Source organism: Hyperolius riggenbachi, chromosome 8, assembly GCF_040937935.1.
Source record: "Hyperolius riggenbachi isolate aHypRig1 chromosome 8, aHypRig1.pri, whole genome shotgun sequence".
Lineage (NCBI taxonomy): Eukaryota > Metazoa > Chordata > Amphibia > Anura > Hyperoliidae > Hyperolius > Hyperolius riggenbachi.
Window position 1 is genome coordinate 147,816,753 of NC_090653.1, and position 18,886 is coordinate 147,835,638.

Here is an 18,886-nt window from a genome sequence, read left to right on the forward strand (position 1 = left end):
TGTGGTGTGGGTTGTGTGTGTGTGGTGTGGGTTGTGTGTGTGTGGTGTGGGTTGTGTGTGTGTGGTGTGGGTTGTGTGTGTGTGGTGTGGGTTGTGTGTGTGTGGTGTGGGTTGTGTGTGTGTGGTGTGGGTTGTGTGTGTGTGGTGTGTGTTTTGTGTGTGTGGTTTGTGGGTGTGGTTTGTGGGTGTGTGTGTGTGGTGTGGGTTGTGTGTGTGTGGTGTGGGTTGTGTGTGTGTGGTGTGTGTTTTGTGTGTGTGGTTTGTGGGTGTGTGTGTGGTTTGTGGGTGTGTGTGTGTGGTGTGGGTTGTGTGTGTGTGGTGTGGGTTGTGTGTGTGTGGTGTGGGTTGTGTGTGTGTGTGGTGTGGGTTGTGTGTGTGTGGTGTGGGTTGTGTGTGTGTGGTGTGGGTTGTGTGTGTGTGGTGTGGGTTGTGTGTGTGTGGTGTGGGTTGTGTGTGTGTGGTGTGGGTTGTGTGTGTGTGGTGTGGGTTGTGTGTGTGTGGTGTGGGTTGTGTGTGGGTGGTGTGGGTTGTGTGTGGGTGGTGTGTGGGTGGTGTGGGTTGTGTGTGGTGTGGTGTGGGTTGTGTGTGGTGTGGTGTGGGTTGTGTGTGGTGTGGGTTGTGTGTGTGTGTGGTGTGGGTTGTGTGTGTGTGTGTGGTGTGGGTTGTGTGTGTGTGTGGTGTGGGTTGTGTGTGTGTGTGGTGTGTGTGTGTGTGGGGTGTGTGTGTGGGGTGTGTGTGTGGGGTGTGTGTGTGTGGGGTGTGTGTGTGTGGGGTGTGTGTGTGTGGGGTGTGTGTGTGTGGGGTGTGTGTGTGTGGGGTGTGTGTGTGGGGTGTGTGTGTGGGGTGTGTGTGTGGGGTGTGTGTGTGGGGTGTGTGTGTGGGGTGTGTGTGTGTGGGGTGTGTGTGTGGGGTGGTTGTGTGGTGTGGGTTGTGTGGTGTGGGTTGTGTGGTGTGGGTTGTGTGGGTGGTGTGGTGTGTGTACACATATACACACACAAAAATCGGAAAGCTCAAGGCCAAATAGCGCATATAGCGTGTCTGGGCCCTAAGAGAGGGAAGCTTCAGGATCGTATTGAGGCTTCACTCGCTACTCCGTTGTCCTCCGTCGCTGAGCTCCTCTTCCTCGATCAAGGCCACACAATAGCTGACCGAGCCTGCCTGCGCATACACAGTAAGCTAGAGCCACAGGCTTGCAGGGCCATGAATTAGGAAGATGAGTCCCTGGTGTGAAGGGGGCCGCACTTGGCATCGGTGGGCTTCAGACAAGCGAGGGAAGCCTCAATAGGATCCCAAGGCTTCCCTCTCTTCAGGGAAAGTATCAGATTTTTAACCCAAGCTTCGGTTCGGGTACATCATACTGTCATACCATGCTATTTTTTTTGAGGTGGTTATACCATCATATTTCATACCGCTGCAATGCTACTAGCCATCATATGCAAGAAAATCAAATCAAAATTTTGGCCAGACAGCTATATGGTATCATTTTTACACGGAAAAGCAAAAAAAAATAAAATAAAAATTAAGGGCTTGTTCACACTACAAGAGCTTTTCTAAGCGCTTTGTGATTTTAAAAGCTCTTGGTAATGTTATCCTATGTGAGTGTTCAAACTGGAGCGATGCGATTTTGTAAAAATCCCCCATAGCATTGTATTAGCAAGAGCTTTTAAAATCTCTAGTGTTTAAAAAGCTCTTAGGCCTTGTTCACGTTCGGCTCACGTGTCCATCCACCGTGGACTTTTTTTCCCAGTGTTTTTTTAGAAAAGTTTTCTGCGTGTTTGCTCATTTTTTGTGGGAGTTTTTGTAAGCGCTTCTGCAGAGCGCTTCCTTCTTGATCCGGAAAAGATACCAGTGTTCTCCCCAGGCTCTTTTAGCCGGGTGCTCCACCCAGCTAGTTTTGGTGAGCCCCCGGCTGTCATCGGCTCAACTCCACCTCTGCTGTAAGCAGAAATGTGCAGAGAAGCTCTGGCCTTGCATTCTTTCATCTCGGCCCACCGGGCTACTTTTTCATGCCACCCGGCTAGGAAAAAATTCTGGGGAGAACTCTGAACACATACAATGTGATTTTCTTTTTTAAAAAGCTCATGCAATTTGTGAGCGTTTTGCGCTTTTCCTATACCTTTCATTGAGGCAAATCTCCTCAAAAATGGCCCATGCACCACTTTTCTAAGTGGATCGCAAACAAACCGCTGAGATGTGAACTCTCTCAGAGAATCATTGCACAAGCGCTTTCAGGTCGATCTTGAAAATCGCACGCGTTTAAAATTTTACAAAAACCGCCTATAATGTGAACAAGGTCCAACTGTGGCACTTGTCATGTGAAAAATAAAGATTTGCATTTTCTGCATTTTTCTTTCACGCCTATTTTTGCCCTGTATAAGGACTTTAAAATCAAGAAATTCTTGGAAAAAAAAAAATATTACCCAAGGAAAGGCTAGGTTTTCCAAAAGAAAAAAAAAATGGCAGATGCAAAGACTACACCAAGTAGCAGGGAACATCAGTTACACACAATACCATATGAATGGCAGTATACCTTCATGTGAGCAGTTAGACTGCTGCAGAGCCACAAAAAGAAAAAAAATAATGTCAGATCTGACAAGATTAGCCGCATGCTTGTTTCTGGTGTTATTCAAACATTACTACCGCCAAATAGACCAGCAGGGAACTGGTATTGTTAAAAAGGAAATAAATATAGCAGCCTCCATATTCTTCTCAATTCAGATGTCTTTTAGGGCAGTGTTCCCCAACCCTGCCCTCAAGGCCCACCAACAGTGCATGTTTTGTGGAAATCCACAGAGGTAGTTAGTTAATCAGCTCTGCAACACTAAGGTCCCGTTCACATTGCACATGTTCCCATCCGCGTTTCGGGAATGCGTGCAGGAGGCCGACACGCACGACATCAGACAGTGCATAGACTGCACTGTCTGATGTTCACACTGCATGCGTTCCAAACCAGTGCGGTCCGGGAACGCATGCTGCACGCATCTTTTGCAGAAACGCGCAGCTGAACCATTCACTTTAGTGAATGGGATCAGCCACGCAACGCATACAAACGCGGATAGCGTGCGCTCATATGCATTGCGTTCCGAACACACGACTGTCCAGGTTTGCTAATGTGAACGTGGCCTAAGGCCTCTTTCACAGTAGGACGTCGCAACGCAAATTACAACGCAATGCCCCACAACTTAATGCCCCGTTACAGTAGAGCATACAGGCAATGAAATGTATGTTTCCAAGTCATTACTGAGCATGTGCAAACAGTCCAACGCAGCCAATAACGTGTATAACGCACTGGATGAAGCACTTTCTAAAACCGCTACGCACAAACGCAACGTGTGCACTATGCATGTCGCACAGACTTAATACTGCTGTGCGTTAGTCTGCGTTGAAACATTTAACGTGAGACTTTAACGTCGCACTGTGAAATAGGCCTAATTGCCTCACCTGTGATTGTGTGTGGTTTCCTGCAAAACATGTACTGTTGGTGGGCCTTGAAGACAGGGCTCATTTTCACAGGCAGTTGAACTGTGTGCTCAGCAAGCAGTTGCCAGGCAGCAGTGTGCAGTTACCAGGCAGCAGCAAGCAGTTGTGAGAGTTTGAGAAGCTTTTCACTGCCTTTCAGCTGCTCATGGAAAAGGGGGCCTTAATGTGCAGCTTGGAGTCTGCCTAGCTACTCGCCTTAAAGAGACTCCGTAACAAAAATTGCATCCTGTTTTTTATCATCCTACAAGTTCCAAAAGCTATTCTAATGTGTTCTGGCTTACTGCAGCACGTTCTACTATCACTATCTCTGTAATAAATCAACTTATCTCTCTCTTGTCAGACTTGTCAGCCTGTGTCTGGAAGGCTGCCAAGTTCTTCAGTGTTGTGGTTCTGTGATGTATCTCCCCCCTCCAGGCCCCTCTCTGCACACTGCTGTATGTTATTAAGATTAGTGCAGCTTCTCTCTGCTCTATTATCTTTTACAAGCTCGATAAATTCTCCTCTGAGCTGGCTGGGCTTTCACATACTGAGGAATTACATACAGGCAGAGCTGTCTGCACTCTGCAGGAAGAAACAGCCTGACACTTCAGTGGAAGATAGCTGCAGGGGGAAAGAAACACACAAATGATCTCTTGAGATTCAAAAGGAAGGCTGTATACAGCCTGCTTGTGTATGAATGTATTTTCTATATGTGGACATACTGTACATCAACCTACTTCCTGTTTTGGTGGCCATTTTGTTTGTTTATAAATAAACTTTTTAAAACTGTTTTTAACCACTTTTAATGCGGCGGGGAGCGGCGAAATTGTGACAGAGGTTAATAGAAGATGTCCCCTAACGCACTGGTTTGTTTACTTTTGTGCGATTTTATCAATACAGATTCTCTTTAAAGGGATACTTAAGTGAAAATAAAAAAAATGGATTTTTTTACTCACCTGGGGCATCCCTCAGCCCCCTGCAGCTGTCCGGTGCCCTCGCAGCCTCGCTCCGATCCTTCTGTCCCCACCGGCGGCTACTTCCGGGTTCGGCGACAGCCACCGACAGGCTAGGAACGCGAGTGATTCTTCGCGTTCCCAGCCACAATATAATCGCCCCCTATGCTGCTATTGCCTTTTTGCCGCAATAGCAGCATAGGGAGCAATATATTGTGGCTGGGAACGCGAAGAATCACTCGCGTTCCTAGCCTGTCGGCGGCTGTCGCCGAACCCGGAAGTAGCCGCCGGCGGGGACAGAACGATCGGAGCGAGGCTGCGAGGGCACCCGACAGCTGCAGGGGGCTGAGGGAAGCCCCAGGTGAGTAAAAATCTTTTTTTTTATTTTCACTTAAGTATCCCTTTAAAGTGAACCTTAAGCCAGGAAAAAAAAATGAGTTTTACTCACCTGGGGCTTCTACCAGCCCCCTGCAGCAATCCTGTGCCCTCGCAGCCACTCACTAATCCTCTGGTCCCCCGCTGCCAGCTAGTTTTGTTTTTGCTGACAGGCCCGTCAGGACTGGCCACGCATATCTTTTTCCGCATTCCCGACTTTAATTAGCGCTAATGCAGACCGCAACTCGTACAAAAATACGCGTTGCCGCATATCTACGCGTAGGTAATACGGAAACGCGTATTTTTGTACATGTTGCAGTCCGCAATAGCGCTAATTACAGTCTGGAATGCGGAGAAAGATACGCGTGGCTAGTCCTGACGGGCCTATCGGCAAAAACGAAACTAGCTGGCAGCGGGGGACCAGAGGATTAGTGAGTGGCTGCGAGGGCACAGGACTGCTGCAGGGGGCTGGTAGAAGCCTCAGGTGAGTAAAACTCTTTTTTTCTGGCTTAAGGTTCACTTTAAAGTACTGTACTGAGGCACCCGTCTCCAGGTTCCGCTCTGTGAGGACTTTGCTGGAGATCAGGTTTGTTGAAGTGTTGCTCTCTAGAAACTAAGATCCAGTGCATGAATGTTCAACGAATGGGGCAAACAAATACAGATTTCTGAAAGCATACTGCCATTCAAATAATGTGTAACCGATGTTCCCTGACACTTTGTTTTTAGTCTTACTATCTGGCAGCCTATTACTAACCTAGGATTAAAGTTGATCTGAACCCTAGCACAAGACAGAAGGAAATCAAAGAGAAATGCACCCTGTATGTATTTAGAGGATTTAGCCTATCTAACTCCCCTTCACCTGTGACTAATCATAATTTGTAATTTGATCTCTCCTCTGCGACAGCAGAGTAGCTAATTTGTAAACATAGGATTTGAACAGCATGTCTGCTTCCATGAAAGCAGGAGGTAGACACACTGAAGATTTATTGCAGGATTTGTATCAGCTATAACAAAGACTTTTTCTTTAAAAGGTTATTATGCTGTTGCGTATCATTTAGACCAGAGAGGAAGTTCTGAGTTCAAGTCCGCTTTAAAGGATACCTTATCCCAAAAGAACATTTAAAAATGGGTGGGGGAGCAGGCATGTGTAGTGGGCTCTCATGCCTAATGCTCCGCCCGTTCTCCTCCAGCGATCTCTGTTATTCTGTACCGACCCTCCAAAGCTACTTCCTGGTCAGGAGGGTCGGTGACTACTGCACAGGCACTGCGGGTTCTTAAACGCGTGCCCACAGTCAAAAAAGAGCTCTGCACATGCGCACTACTTAGTTATGACATAGCGCCAAGCACTCTAGGCCTGGCGATCAAGGACACGCAGCACCTGCACAGTAGTCACCGACCCTCCCGACCAGGAAGTAGCTTTGGAGGGTTGGTACAGAGTAATGGAGGAGAACAGAGGGGAAGGGGGGGGGGGGGGGGGTGGTAGGAGTGGTGAGCATGAGGTGAGCCCACTACACATGCCTGCTTTAAAATTTTCTTTTGGGCTAAGGAATCCTTTAGAGAACCAGAGGCGGATTTTCTAAATCTTAATAGGACACAGAGGCAAATTCTGTGCACAATGACATGCCTCTGTGTCCTTCTACTGTCAGCGCTATTCCCCTGGGGCTCTGCTCCCTCCCCCCCCCCAAATTGCACCAGGCTGGCGACAAGACGGAAGGCTAGCAACAAGCAGATTGGCGCTATTGGGACAGCAGAGTCCAGAGGGACTAGTGGCGACAGCAGAAAGACACAGAGGCATGTCATTCGGCACAGAATATGCCTCTGTGTCCTATTAAGATATTAAAAATCCGCCTCGGGTCCTCTTTAAAGCACACTTGAAGTGTGCCAAAATGTTAAAGGGACCATGAGCAGTAACATAAATCAGGCAAATGCACTTACCTGGGGCTTCCTCCAGCCTCAGGTAGTCGGTGAAAAAATAAACCGCATGTGCATAAAACGCCTATGGCGACACACGTGCTGTGGCCCACAACTTCAGTCACAGTTGCCACTCTAACGGAGCTGCTGGGGGCAGGACGGAGAAAGCCTGGAGGATGCCGAGGGACTTCGCCAAATACGAGGGGCTGGAGGAAGCCCCAGGTAAGTTCATTTGCCTAATTTATGTTATGGTCCCTTAAAATCTGAAACCCTGATGGGCTACAGAACTCACCTTGTAACGTCTTCACGCTACTTGTATTCAGAGTCCCTCCTATTGCCTAACCTCTTTTCCCCCCTGAATCTTCCCAGATGTTCACAGAGCAGCGAACAAGCTTTTCTGAACTAGACATGTGAGTTCTAAACAGTGCATGCCCCATGAAAAAATGCTTCACTACTACTATTTATGCTCGAGCACTTCCTTTTACTGTACATGCATGGTTTGGAATTGTCCCAGAGCTTATTTGACTGATGGGCAAGTTGAATATTTAAGAGATTATTCAGTGTAAAACCGCGTTTCTCACACCTGTCCTCGTGACTCCCTAACGATGCATGTTTTTCAGGCAACCTCATGCTGCACAGGTGGGGTAGTGTGTGTCTCAGCTAGGTGAATTCCATGTAACCGAGACACTAATTACCCCACCTGTGCATAGATGAGGCTGCCTGCAAAACATGCACCTTGGGGAGTCACGAGGACAAGTTTGAGAAACATTGGTGTAAAACAAAAATACTACCGATCTTCTCAGACAAAGTTATGATCAGTTGCCAGGTTTGTTTCCAAACTCATGCGCTATGGCTTCTGTGCATGTAGCCCTGCCTCCTTTTAGAGAAATGCTGTGGCGATACTGAAGTGCCATGGCACTGTTTTGAAAGGGGTGTGGGGGCTAAATGTCAGCGGACACAGGGCTTGGGGAGAGAGGAAACCGACCCAGCCAGTGATTTGAGAAGCAAACACTGAATATTCTCTTTGAGGGCTTGTTCACACTTAGGGTGTTTGAGCGCCGGCAATTTTTTAAAAACGCCCTGAAATCGCTAGTGCAATGAATCCTTAACCCATTCAGGTTCCGTCGTTTTCACGTGAGAAATGTTCACCTCCCATTCATTAGCCTATAACTTTATCACTACTTATCACAATTAATTGATCTATATCTTGTTTTTTCCGCCCCCAATTAGGCTTTCTTTGGGGGGTACATTTTGCTAAGAGCCACTTTACTGTAAATGCATTTTAACAGGAAGAATAAGAAAAAAATGGAAAAAATTCATTATTTCTCAGTTTTCAGCCATTATAGTTTTAAAATAATACATGCCTCCATAATTAAAACTCACGTATTGTATTTGCCCATATGTCCCGGTTATAACACTGTTAAAATTATGTCCCTATCACAATGTATGGCGACAATATTTTATTTGGAAATAAAGGTGCATTTTTTCCGTTTTGCATCTATCACTATTTACAAGTTTAAAATAAAAAAAAATATAGAAATATTTCATCTTTACATTGATATTTAAAAAGTTTAGACCCTTAGGTAAATATTTACATGTTTTTTTTTTATTATTGTAATGGTTTTTTTTTTTTATTGTAAACATTTTATTTGGGTAGTTTTGGGAGGGTGGGAGGTAAACAATAGATTTATAATGTAAATGTGTGTTCATTTAAAATTTTTTTTTTTTTTTTACAGGTGTAGTATTACTTTTTGGCCACAAGATGGCGGCCATGAGTTTGTTTACATGACGTCACTCTAAGCGTAACATACGCTTACAGTGACGCATCGGGAAGGGAACGGCCAGAAAAGGCGCAGCTTCTGAGAGAAGCTGTCGCTTTTTCAGCGGGGGAGAGGAATCAGTGATCGGGCACCGTAGATAGTTTACACAGCAAATCTAGCTGCAAACTGCTTTAATAGTGATTATTTCTGCCTGTGATACAATGACAGCAGCCATGTTTGTAAACATTACACATAGGCAGGCTTATCTGTATCTTGAGCACTCAGCCTGTGAAAAAAAAACTTAATCCCCCCTCCTCCCCTCTGCCTCTGAAATCAATGGCTAGTAACACCTCCTCTTCCTGCCCAGATTGAGCTCTCATGAGCCATTGCTACTGCCAAGGCTCTCTGAAAACCTGTGGGCTTGGTTGATTTAGTTTATAGAGAATTAGAGTATTAACCACCCTGGCGTTCTGATTAAATCGCCAGGGTGGCTGCGGGAGGGTTTTTTTTAAATAAAAAAAAAACTATTTCATGCAGCCAACTGAAAGTTGGCTGCATGAAAGCCCACTAGAGGGCGCTCCGGAGGCGATCTTCCGATCGCCTCCGGCGCCCAGAATAAACAAGGAAGGCCGCAATGAGCGGCCTTCCTTGTTTTGCTTATATCGTCGCCATAGCGACGAGCGGAGTGACGTCATCGACGTCAGCCGACGTCCTGACGTCAGCCGCCTCCGATCCAGCCCTTAGCGCTGGCCGGAACTTTTTGTTCCGGCTGCGCAGGGCTCAGGCGGCTAGGGGGGCCCTCTTTCGCCGCTAGAGCGGCGGCGATCAGGCAGCACACGCGGCTGGCAAAGTGCCGGCTGCGTGTGCTGCTTTTTATTTGATTAAAATCGGCCCAGCAGGGCCTGAGCGGCGACCTCCGGCGGTGTTGGACGAGCTCAGCTCGTCCAGACCGCTCAGGTGGTTAAAACAAAAAAGTATTTGGCTTGAGGAATGCCCTATAAACAATAGGAAAGGAACACAATTATGCAATGAGTAAAAGTTCACCTCGGATCCACTTTATAGTGAACCCGAAGCAGTGCAGGGGTATAGGGGGTTGCAGATGGGACACAGAGGCATGTTCCCTGCTCCATGGCATGCCTGTGCCCCACCTGTGCCTTTACCCCTAAAAATTGGCGACAAGCTACTGGTAGGCAAATCGAGGGGAAGGGGCGTCTCTTGCAAGACAGGCACTCCTGGAAACCGTGATAGGAATGCCCCCTCCCTGCTCTGCGTTGAAACACACAAAGCACAGAGCTGCAGCGTCATGATCACAAGGGTCACAGCCACGTTGATTTTTTTTTTCTGAAACAAAAATCGTTGATTGCATGACGCAGGAGCAGTAGTAACTGATGCTACGTATTCTGGCTACACAAATAGCCGCCCCCCACCGGTGGTTTTTTTCTGTTTAAAGTGGATCCAAGATAAAAACTTTTACTCATTGCATAATTGTGTTCCTTTCATATAGTTTATAGGGCATTCCTCAAGCCAAATACTTTTTTGTTTTGTTTTAATACTCTAATTCCCTATAAACTAAACAAGCCTCGACCACAGCTTTTCCAGAGTGCCAAGGCACTCAGTCCCAGATAGCAAGGGTTTATGGGAGCTCAGTCTGGGCAGGAGGTGGAGGTTACTAGCCAGAGATTTCAGAAGCAGAGGGGAGGAGGAGAGGGGAGGAGGAGAGGGGAGTGAATTTGTCACAGGCTGAGGGCTGGAGATGCTATCAGCTTACCCAGTGTTCTCCTCAGAATTATTTTCCAGCCGGGTGGCATGAAATGGTAGCCAGGTGGCATGAAAAAGCAGCCAGGTGGGGAGAGATGAAAATGCAGGGCAACTCTGCTTACAGCATAGGTGGTGGTGAGGAGGTGAGCCAATGACAGCCGGGTGGTCACCAAATCTAGCCGGGTGGAGCACCCGGCTAAAAGAGCCTGGGGAGAACACTGTTACCTGTGTGTAATGTGACAAACAGAACATGGCTGCCCTCATTGTATCACAGGAATAAATCTTCATAAACTGTGGAAGCTGTTTGCAGCTTGATTTGCTGTGTAAACCATTAAAACGTTAGATACGATATATAGACAAGTTACTTGTAGTTAGTTTTTCATCTCGGATCCGCTTCAACAAAAAATGCCCACCTCGGGATTATCTTTTTTAAGCGACCAGCATGCAATCAAGACCTCTCACCCATCGAAAATAGTTGGCACATTATGAATATTATAAGATATTCTGAACTGTTGAGTAGCTAAAATAGCCTAAAGGCTAGAATGACAACATTTCACTTTCACAACTACAGCAATTGGTCTTCTTAATTTACAAACATTTACAGTGTTAGAAAACAAGAAAAAAAAAGTGATGCCACACAATGGCAAACATGCCACAGTCCAACAAACAAACACCTTTATGTAAAATGTATTGCTGGCATCAAAATTCAACATGAGCACAAAACCCAAGAACATTTCTCAGTTTTATCAAAACGAAAACAGTCACTCAGTTTTCTCAATTGGAATGATGTACTGTACTAGGTTTGATTATGTTCAGGATTTCAATGGTTTGCATATGATCATATTCTTTTTTTAACATTTCACACAGTTTCACAACTATGTTAAAAGTGAATTTGTACATACAGCTTTTAGATTTCTGTCATGCTATTGAAAAGTTAATTTCAGGAGATAATATGCCAGCAATCACAACACAGACATGTCTATGGACAGAGGAGGAACAGAAGGATTCCCTCTGCAAGGGGACTATAACTGTAATAAGCTGAATAAACAAACATGGTCAGATGCATGCTTCATACCACCCCACCCAACAGGGTTATGTGCAGAAAAGCAGTGATGCCATTGCAGACATCACTCAATACCAGAAGCACTCACCTAAGGCAAGCAGTGTAAAGTGTATATGTTAAAGAGGAATTCAAATAGAAGGCAAACAAAATAAATAAACGCTAAACACATTGATGTGTACAAGGCGTAAGTCAAAAAAAGGCGCTTAGAAAAGCAAATAGTAGAACATCAGAAATTTAACATCGCAAATTCTAAGTGGGGGAAACAAATTAGTAAACTATCGGTAATACCCATATTTTACTACAGCTCAATCTAAAGGTGGCCATACAGATATAGATTTGCAGCAGATTCGACCATCAGATAGATTTCTTTCAGATTCCTGTCAAGTCGAATCTGACAGAAATCTGATGTGTGCCACACGCTAGGAACAGATTTCAGAATTAATTCTATTGCAAATCAATCTAAGTGCATTATTGGACCATTAGATCTAATGCAACTCTATGGGCCATTGATCTGCTTAGCAGCAGATCGCCCTAGATTTTCCATCCAGTCCAATAGATCAAATCGACCGATCAGCTGATTCAACAGAATCGATTTCCGATCGATTGAATCAATTGATCGCTGAAATCGACCAGTGTATGGGCCCCTTAAGCCTATTACAGCTAAATATAACCCTACCACTGCCAAAGCCTAAACTTAAAGAACCACTGTTGAAAATTATTCTAAAAATGAATAATACATTACATGTAAACACATACAAGTAAGAAGTATGTTTCTTTCAGAGCAAAACGAGCTATAAATTACTATTCTATGTTGCTGTCACTTACAGTTAGTAGAAATCTGGCAGGTTTCAACTAGACCATCTTTTCACGGGGGAATCTCACCATTTCATTTTTTTTTTTTTTTTACAAAAGCACTCCCTGGAAAGAGTCTATACAAAGATGCAGGCCGCCCTCCTACCTGCTTGCACACTATTCTGCCAGATGGTATAAGCAACGGCCAAGTGCTTTTGAAAAGAAAGAAAACCCTGAGAATCCCCCGTGGGGAAAAGGGCTAGTCCAAAGCCTGTCAGTTCTGACAGATTTCTACTACCTACTGTAAGTGACAGCAACTTAGAAGAAAAGTAATGTATAGCTCATTTTACTCTGAGTGAAATGCACTTTTCATTCAAGCCTTTTCATGTATTTTAAAAAAGTTTTGTGATAGTGTAAGATACTCTGTTAGAAGCACCCTAATTATTCTAATAAGTTGGTATGTTTAGGAGTGTATAGATATTACCTCCTTTACAGACAAACCACAATGGTAAGTGTACTTTTTATTCATGCACATAATACAGAACACGTTTCACGGGTGCTGGCCTGCTTCCTCAAGTCAACACAAAGTGCCTTAGCAGCAGTATAACACAGATGTGAACACCTCTCTAGAGAGAGGGGTCTCACATTGAAAGCACTAGTGTATGCAATAAGATCCAAGGAGTGCGACTGACCAGAGTCTGCCTAACGGACCTGGAATACTGAGCGGGGATGGTTAATTTCCCATAGGCCTGATAAGTGATTGCAGATTGTTGCAACCTACCTTTGTGAGTATAATTCTTGCATTTGGTATATACCAAATCTTACAAACGACACTGCACCATTGGGCTCCTGGTCTCTCTCATATACTGTAGATTCTTGGAGGCTTTTGATCACACCAGTCCTTTCATGATAGTGGTCATTTAACCGATATGGCTGCTGGCTAGAACTCAGTCCCTGAATTGAAAATAGGAACAGGAGGCTCCAAGAAAGTTCTAATTATCTTTAGTACTAAACACACAATTATTTCATAAGTTTATTCTCGTTTCAGGTTTGCTTCAAGTGTACTTAAACTTTAGATCTGGATCAATAATGCACTATACTTGCATTATTGATTACTGGTAAAAAAAAAAACCTCCAGTACAAATCGCTACTGTGGGCAGTGCAGAATGGGTTATTCCAATTTCTTTGTATTTAATCCTCATTCCCAGTTGAAAAATTGTCTCTCTCCATAAATAACCATTCATCTACAGATGTCGGCTACACATTAAACTGCAAGTAAGGAACAGACAGATTTTTGTCATGCAACCAATAGGACTGACATGCTTGGATTTTAAAACAGCTGCATTATCGATAAGAGGCTCATTTTAAAACAAACCAGATTTGAAAAACTGCTAAAATAAACAATTGCTTGTATAATCCTGAACCTAAATAAGACACTGCTAGAATCCCATAACCTAGTGTTCAAAACTATCCTCATACACCATTTTCATTGTTTACCTGCACTTTCATCTGTTCCCTGCACTCAGAGGTTTGTTTTTTTGGTCACGGATGAATTTTATTATCAGTACTGTAATTAATCAGAATCACTGTTTTAACTACTCTTACTGCAGAGAAAATGTCACATTAAAGGTGGCCATACACTGGCCCGATTTGCGCCCGTTTCAACAGCAGATTCGATCACTGGGATCGAATCTGCTGCCAATCGTTCACGCTACACGCCGAATTTCGATCCATTCCATCTAATCCCGTCGATCGCGCCGTGCGGAAAATAACCGTCGATCGCCCGCGGGTAAAGAGCGCATCGCTAGCGGCGTTCGAGTGCCCGACGACCGACGCAATAGAGCCGCATACATTACCTGCTCCGCCGGCGCGACTCCCGGGTCTCCGCTCTTCTCCGTATCGGCTCTGGTCTGGTCTCCTCCGGCATCCTTCCCTTCTTCCTGTCCCGGCAGGAAGTTTAAACAGTAGAGGGTGCTCTACTGTTTAAACTTCCCCCAGACAGGAATAAGGGAAGCATGCCGGAGACCAGAGCAGACCAGAGCGGAGACGGAGAAGAAGAGCGGTGACCGGGGGCAGTCGCACCAGCGGAGCAGGTAATGTATGCGGGCGGGGGGAGCGGCGGCAGCACCACCACAACAGATTGTGATCGGTTTCAGGCTGAAACCGGTTCACAATCTGTTTGCAGTAAAGGTAGCCATACGATCCCTCTCTGATCAGATTCGATCACATAGGGATCTGTCTGTTGGTCGAATCTGATGGCACATCGACCAGTGTAAGGCTACCTTTAACATCACATAAGATCCTTCATTCTCCTGCCGTGGCTTAGTTTTGGTTCTGCCAACTGATCAGTCTGCGGACTGCACCTGTGCAGCCCTGGTCCCGCAAATCCTCATTCGCATTCATGGCGGCAAGAGTGTCCTGCGCAGGAAGAGAAAACCTCATACTGCGCAGGACACTTGCCACCGTGAACACATACGAGGATAACGTAGCCAGGCGACTAGCAACTGATCAGTTGGTAGAACCGAAACAGTCGCGGGGGAAATGCAGGATCATTGAGGAACGGCGTAGGTCAGGGCGGCTGTGGGGGGATAGTAGAAGCCTCAGGCAAGTGAAACGTTTTCTATACTACAGGTTGCCTCTGTGAGACAGCCAGGCTGGACAAGAATTTGAAGTGTTCGTTATGAAGCAAAGCTGGACAGCAGAAAGTGAAGGTAATCACTACTGCACATGGCAAAATGCCTAATTAGTTAGCAGATAAGTTAGTTGAGTAAACTGTTAGGTTCATAAAATGTGTATATGAGATTTTAAAGGACTCCTTAAACTAAGGAATATTGCAAAAAATAAGCACCTCATTCCTTCAGAGGATCTTCCAACCCTAGTTCATGCCTTCATCACATCACAGCTGGACTATTGCAATGCTCTCCATGCAGGCCTTCCAAATTAGAGACCTACACTGCCTGGAGCTAGCAAAGGATTTTGCGGCAAGGCTGTCAACAAGCCAGCCCCACCATTGCCACATAGCACCAATCTTTTGCTCACACCACTGGCTACCCATAAAATGGAGAATCCTTTTCAAAATTGTCATGCTAACAGTCAAATCCCTACATGACCTAGACCATGGATATCTAAAGGATTAGTTGCAAATGTGTCACACATCCCACAATGTAAGATCAAAAGGATCTAATAACTTGAACACCCCCAGAATCCAAGTAAAACCTTTAGAGCCAAAGGTTTCTGTCATGCTGCCCTTACCCTTTGGAATGCCTTGTCACAACTCATCAACACAGCTCCAACCTTGGGCACAGTTAAATAAAAAAAAACAAAAAAAAACAAACTGAAAAGCCACCTGTTTATTCTAACATTTATGATCATATAACTTTTGCCCCAGGCACTGATCTGAGACAAGCTTGCGTGCTTTAGTTTCTACAGGAGAAAAACATTTTAAAAAAATTTGTGGTCATCATTGATGAGTCTAGAGCTCCAGCTGTGTATTCTTTTTCATCTCAACTTCCAAAACAATCTCTCTTGCACTCTCAAGGTAACTTTCATCTAATAAATCCAAACACACCACAGGGTCAGAAAGCAGACACCAGACACACTGGTCCACATTACCTTTGAAGTTTTTAATGACTAACTTCTTGGCAGAGCTCGGCTTGCTGTTGGCAAAGCTGGAGACAGCGGAGGCTTTGGTGAGCCCATTGGCATGGTGTACAGCAGCCACTGGGGAGATGAGCAGGTTCTTACTCCTCAGTGGCTGAGGGGGTGCAGAGGAACAGGAGGAGGAGGGGCACTCCTCAGCCATCTTCACATCGAGTCCCAGAAAGTCCAGGCTGTCGTCAAATCGCAGCTTCTTGATGTGGTTGCTGGAGGCTGAGGAGTTCTTCTGCGGGGGGAGGGAGTCCAGCTCTTCCTTGTCACTGCTGTTATTGTTCAACTTTCTCTTCTTCGAGCCGCTGCTTCCCTCTGACTTGACCTCCTGAGCGGGAGGTGTGGGGGTCGATAAACCTGTGGGGAACATGAACACAGCAGACATGTGACCGCTGCAGGAACGGGGGAAGATGCTGCTGCTACTGCCTGTCTCCTCTCCCACCCCGGCCTGGCTCTGCGCTTGTTTATTGTCACCAAAGAAAAGATGGCTTCACTTCCTCTCTCAAGGCATCTCGGGTAGAGCGGCCTAAAGAGGCCACCGGTGGCTGCCCCCACCTCCCGTCCCCAGAACCTCCCCTTCCCCCCCGGTTACTCGTGGCCCACACCCGTCCCTCTCACCCACCGGAAGGGCTGGCGGCGAGGTCTTTCATAATGCCCGACCGTGCGGGCCTCATCCGTCGCCTTTCCCTCGCCGAGCTGCCGCTCTGATTGGTCCCGGCGGGGAGTTCGGGGACTGGAAGGGATTCGGCAGCCTGCTGTGGATCAGTAGGAGGAGCCGTTTGGGGGGCGTTCACTGCTCCGTTCATGACGTCGTAAGCATGGAGAAGCAGGCTACAGGCTGGATATGTGACGTGAGGTCATCCGCGTGCCGTCCGGTTCCGCCCATTTCACCTGGTTCGTGCACACTTGCTGCAGCTCTGTGAGCTGAGCTCAGGAGGCATAGGCAGGGGAAGCTTGACCATGTCCAGTGAGCATCAATAGTCAGCGTAAAGCCAACCATACACCAGCAGACGTGCCCAAAAGATAGATCCCTATGTGTTCAGAGAAGGATCTATCAATGCCACACACTGAACATCGATTAATGAATTTCACATTAAGAATAAAATTGATATTGGCCACAATTCACTAAACTCCTCTTCTGTCTAAAGATTCTGTACTGTTTTTACTGTTATCACTATGGTGATAACGTATGTAGTATTTATTATGCAATTTAGCTCAGGGAAAATTCTGTCTTTAAAGGACCACTCCAGCGAAAAAAGTAGGCAGTTAAAATCTGACAGAACCGACAGGTTTTCAGCCAGTCCCTCTCCTCATGGGGGATTCACAGGGTTTTCTTTGTTTCCAACAGCATTTCCTGAACAGCAGTTTAACTGCCAAAATAGTAAGATACCAGCCAGCCTCCCTACTCATGTGCACACTATTTTTGCAGTTAGACTTAGCAACTGCCATTCAGAAAATGCTGAGTAGATTCAGAGAACCCCCCCCATGAGGAGATGGAACAGTTCAAAACCTGTCGGGTGTGTCAGATTTTAACTGCATAGTTTTTACGCGATAGTGGTCCTTTAAAGTGGATCTGAAATGAAAAACTAACTATGATAAGTAACTTGTCTACAGTATACCTTGGTCACCCCCAGAGTCCACCTCAAAACCTTTGGAGACAGAGCCTTTTGTCATGCTGCCCCTACACTTTGGAACTCCCTGCCACACCCAATCAGGACAGCCCCATCCCTGGAAGCATTTAAGTCTAAACTGAAAACCTACCTTTTCAGTCTGGCATTCATGAACATCTGACTATCTCCTCTGTAACACAACCCAGCCTGAAACCCTGTATTAATCTGAGACACAGCTATGCGCTTTGAGTCCTATGGGAGAAAAGCGCTTTACAAATGTTATTGTATTGTATTGTATTGTATTATACAGTGGGATGCGAAAGTTTGGACAGTCCTTGTTAATTGTCATGATTTTTCTGTATAAATTGTTGGTTGTTAGGATAAAACATGTCAGTTAAATATATCATATAGGAGACACACACAGTGATATTTGAGAAGTGAAATTAAGTTTATTGGATTTACAGAAAGTGTGCTATAATTGTTTAAATAAAATTAGGCATGTGCATGCATTTGGGCACTGTTTTCATTTTATTTATTCCAAAACCTTTAGAACAAATTATTTGAACTCAAATTGGCTTCCTAAGCTCAATGACCCCTGACCTACATACACAGATGAATCCAATCATGAGAAAGAGTATTTAAGGGGGTCAGTTGTAAGTTCCCCTCCTCTTTTAATTTTCTCTGAAGAGTAGCAACATGGGGGTCTCAAAACAACCCTCAAATGACCTGAAGACAAAGATTGTTCACCATCATGGTTTAGGGGTAGGATACAGAAAGCTGTCTCAGAGATTTCTGCTGTCTGTTTCCACAGTTATGAACATATTGAGGAAATGGAAGACCACTGGCTCAGTTCAACTTAAAGGAGGTATCAGGCTAAATTTAGTAAAATAAGCTTTACACACCTGGGGCTTTCTCCAGCCCCTTGCAGCCGAGTGTCCCACGCCGACCGCTCCGCTCCCCGCTGCTCTCCTGGGCTCCTGCGGCTGCACAAAGCGCTGCTGTCAATCATGGCCACGTGGGCCGTGGCGAATTGCGCAGGTGCAGAACTACTGCGCCTGCGCCGTTCGCCGCGGCCCACATGGCCATGATTGTAAGCGGCGCTTCGCGTAGCCGCAGTAAGGGCGACCCCGCGGTCGGGTTGAATACCGATCACGGAGCCCGGAAAAGCGGCAGGGAGCGGAGCAGTCGGCATGGGACAGTCGGCTACAAGGGGCTGGAGAAAGCTCCAGGTGAGTAAAGCTCATTTTACTAAATTTTGCCTGATAACTCCTTTAAGGCTCAAAGTGACAGACCAAGAAAAATCTCTCATAAACAAAAGCGACGAATGGCGAGTCAACCCACAGACCAGCACCAAAGACCTACAACATCATCTTGCTGCAGATAGAGTCATTATGTATCGTTCAACCATTCGGCACACTTTACACAAGGAGATGCTGTATGTGAGAGTGATGCATAGGAAGCCTTTTCTCTGCCCACAGCACAAAGAGAGCCACTTGAGGTATGCTAAAAGCACATTTGGACAAGCCAGCTTCATTTTGGAATAAGATGCCGTGGACT

General features: G+C 45.8%; 1 protein-coding gene across 2 annotated transcripts in view; it reads right to left on the reverse strand.

The window, feature by feature from the left end:
* CUL4B (cullin 4B) overlaps positions 1 to 16,840 on the reverse strand; it is a 93,466-nt gene extending 76,626 nt beyond the window's left edge. Inside the window, exons 1-2 of one of the 2 annotated variants that reach the window (XM_068251201.1) lie at positions 16,342 to 16,840; positions 15,684 to 16,076 (exon numbers count right to left, since the gene is read on the reverse strand). In XM_068251201.1, coding sequence (XP_068107302.1) covers positions 15,684 to 16,076; positions 16,342 to 16,525 — 577 coding nt within the window. In that variant the 5' untranslated portion in view covers positions 16,526 to 16,840. The remainder of the gene's footprint in view (positions 1 to 15,683; positions 16,077 to 16,341) is intronic. The other variant, XM_068251200.1, reaches the window with a different exon arrangement.
* Between the last annotated feature and the right edge of the window lie 2,046 nt (positions 16,841 to 18,886).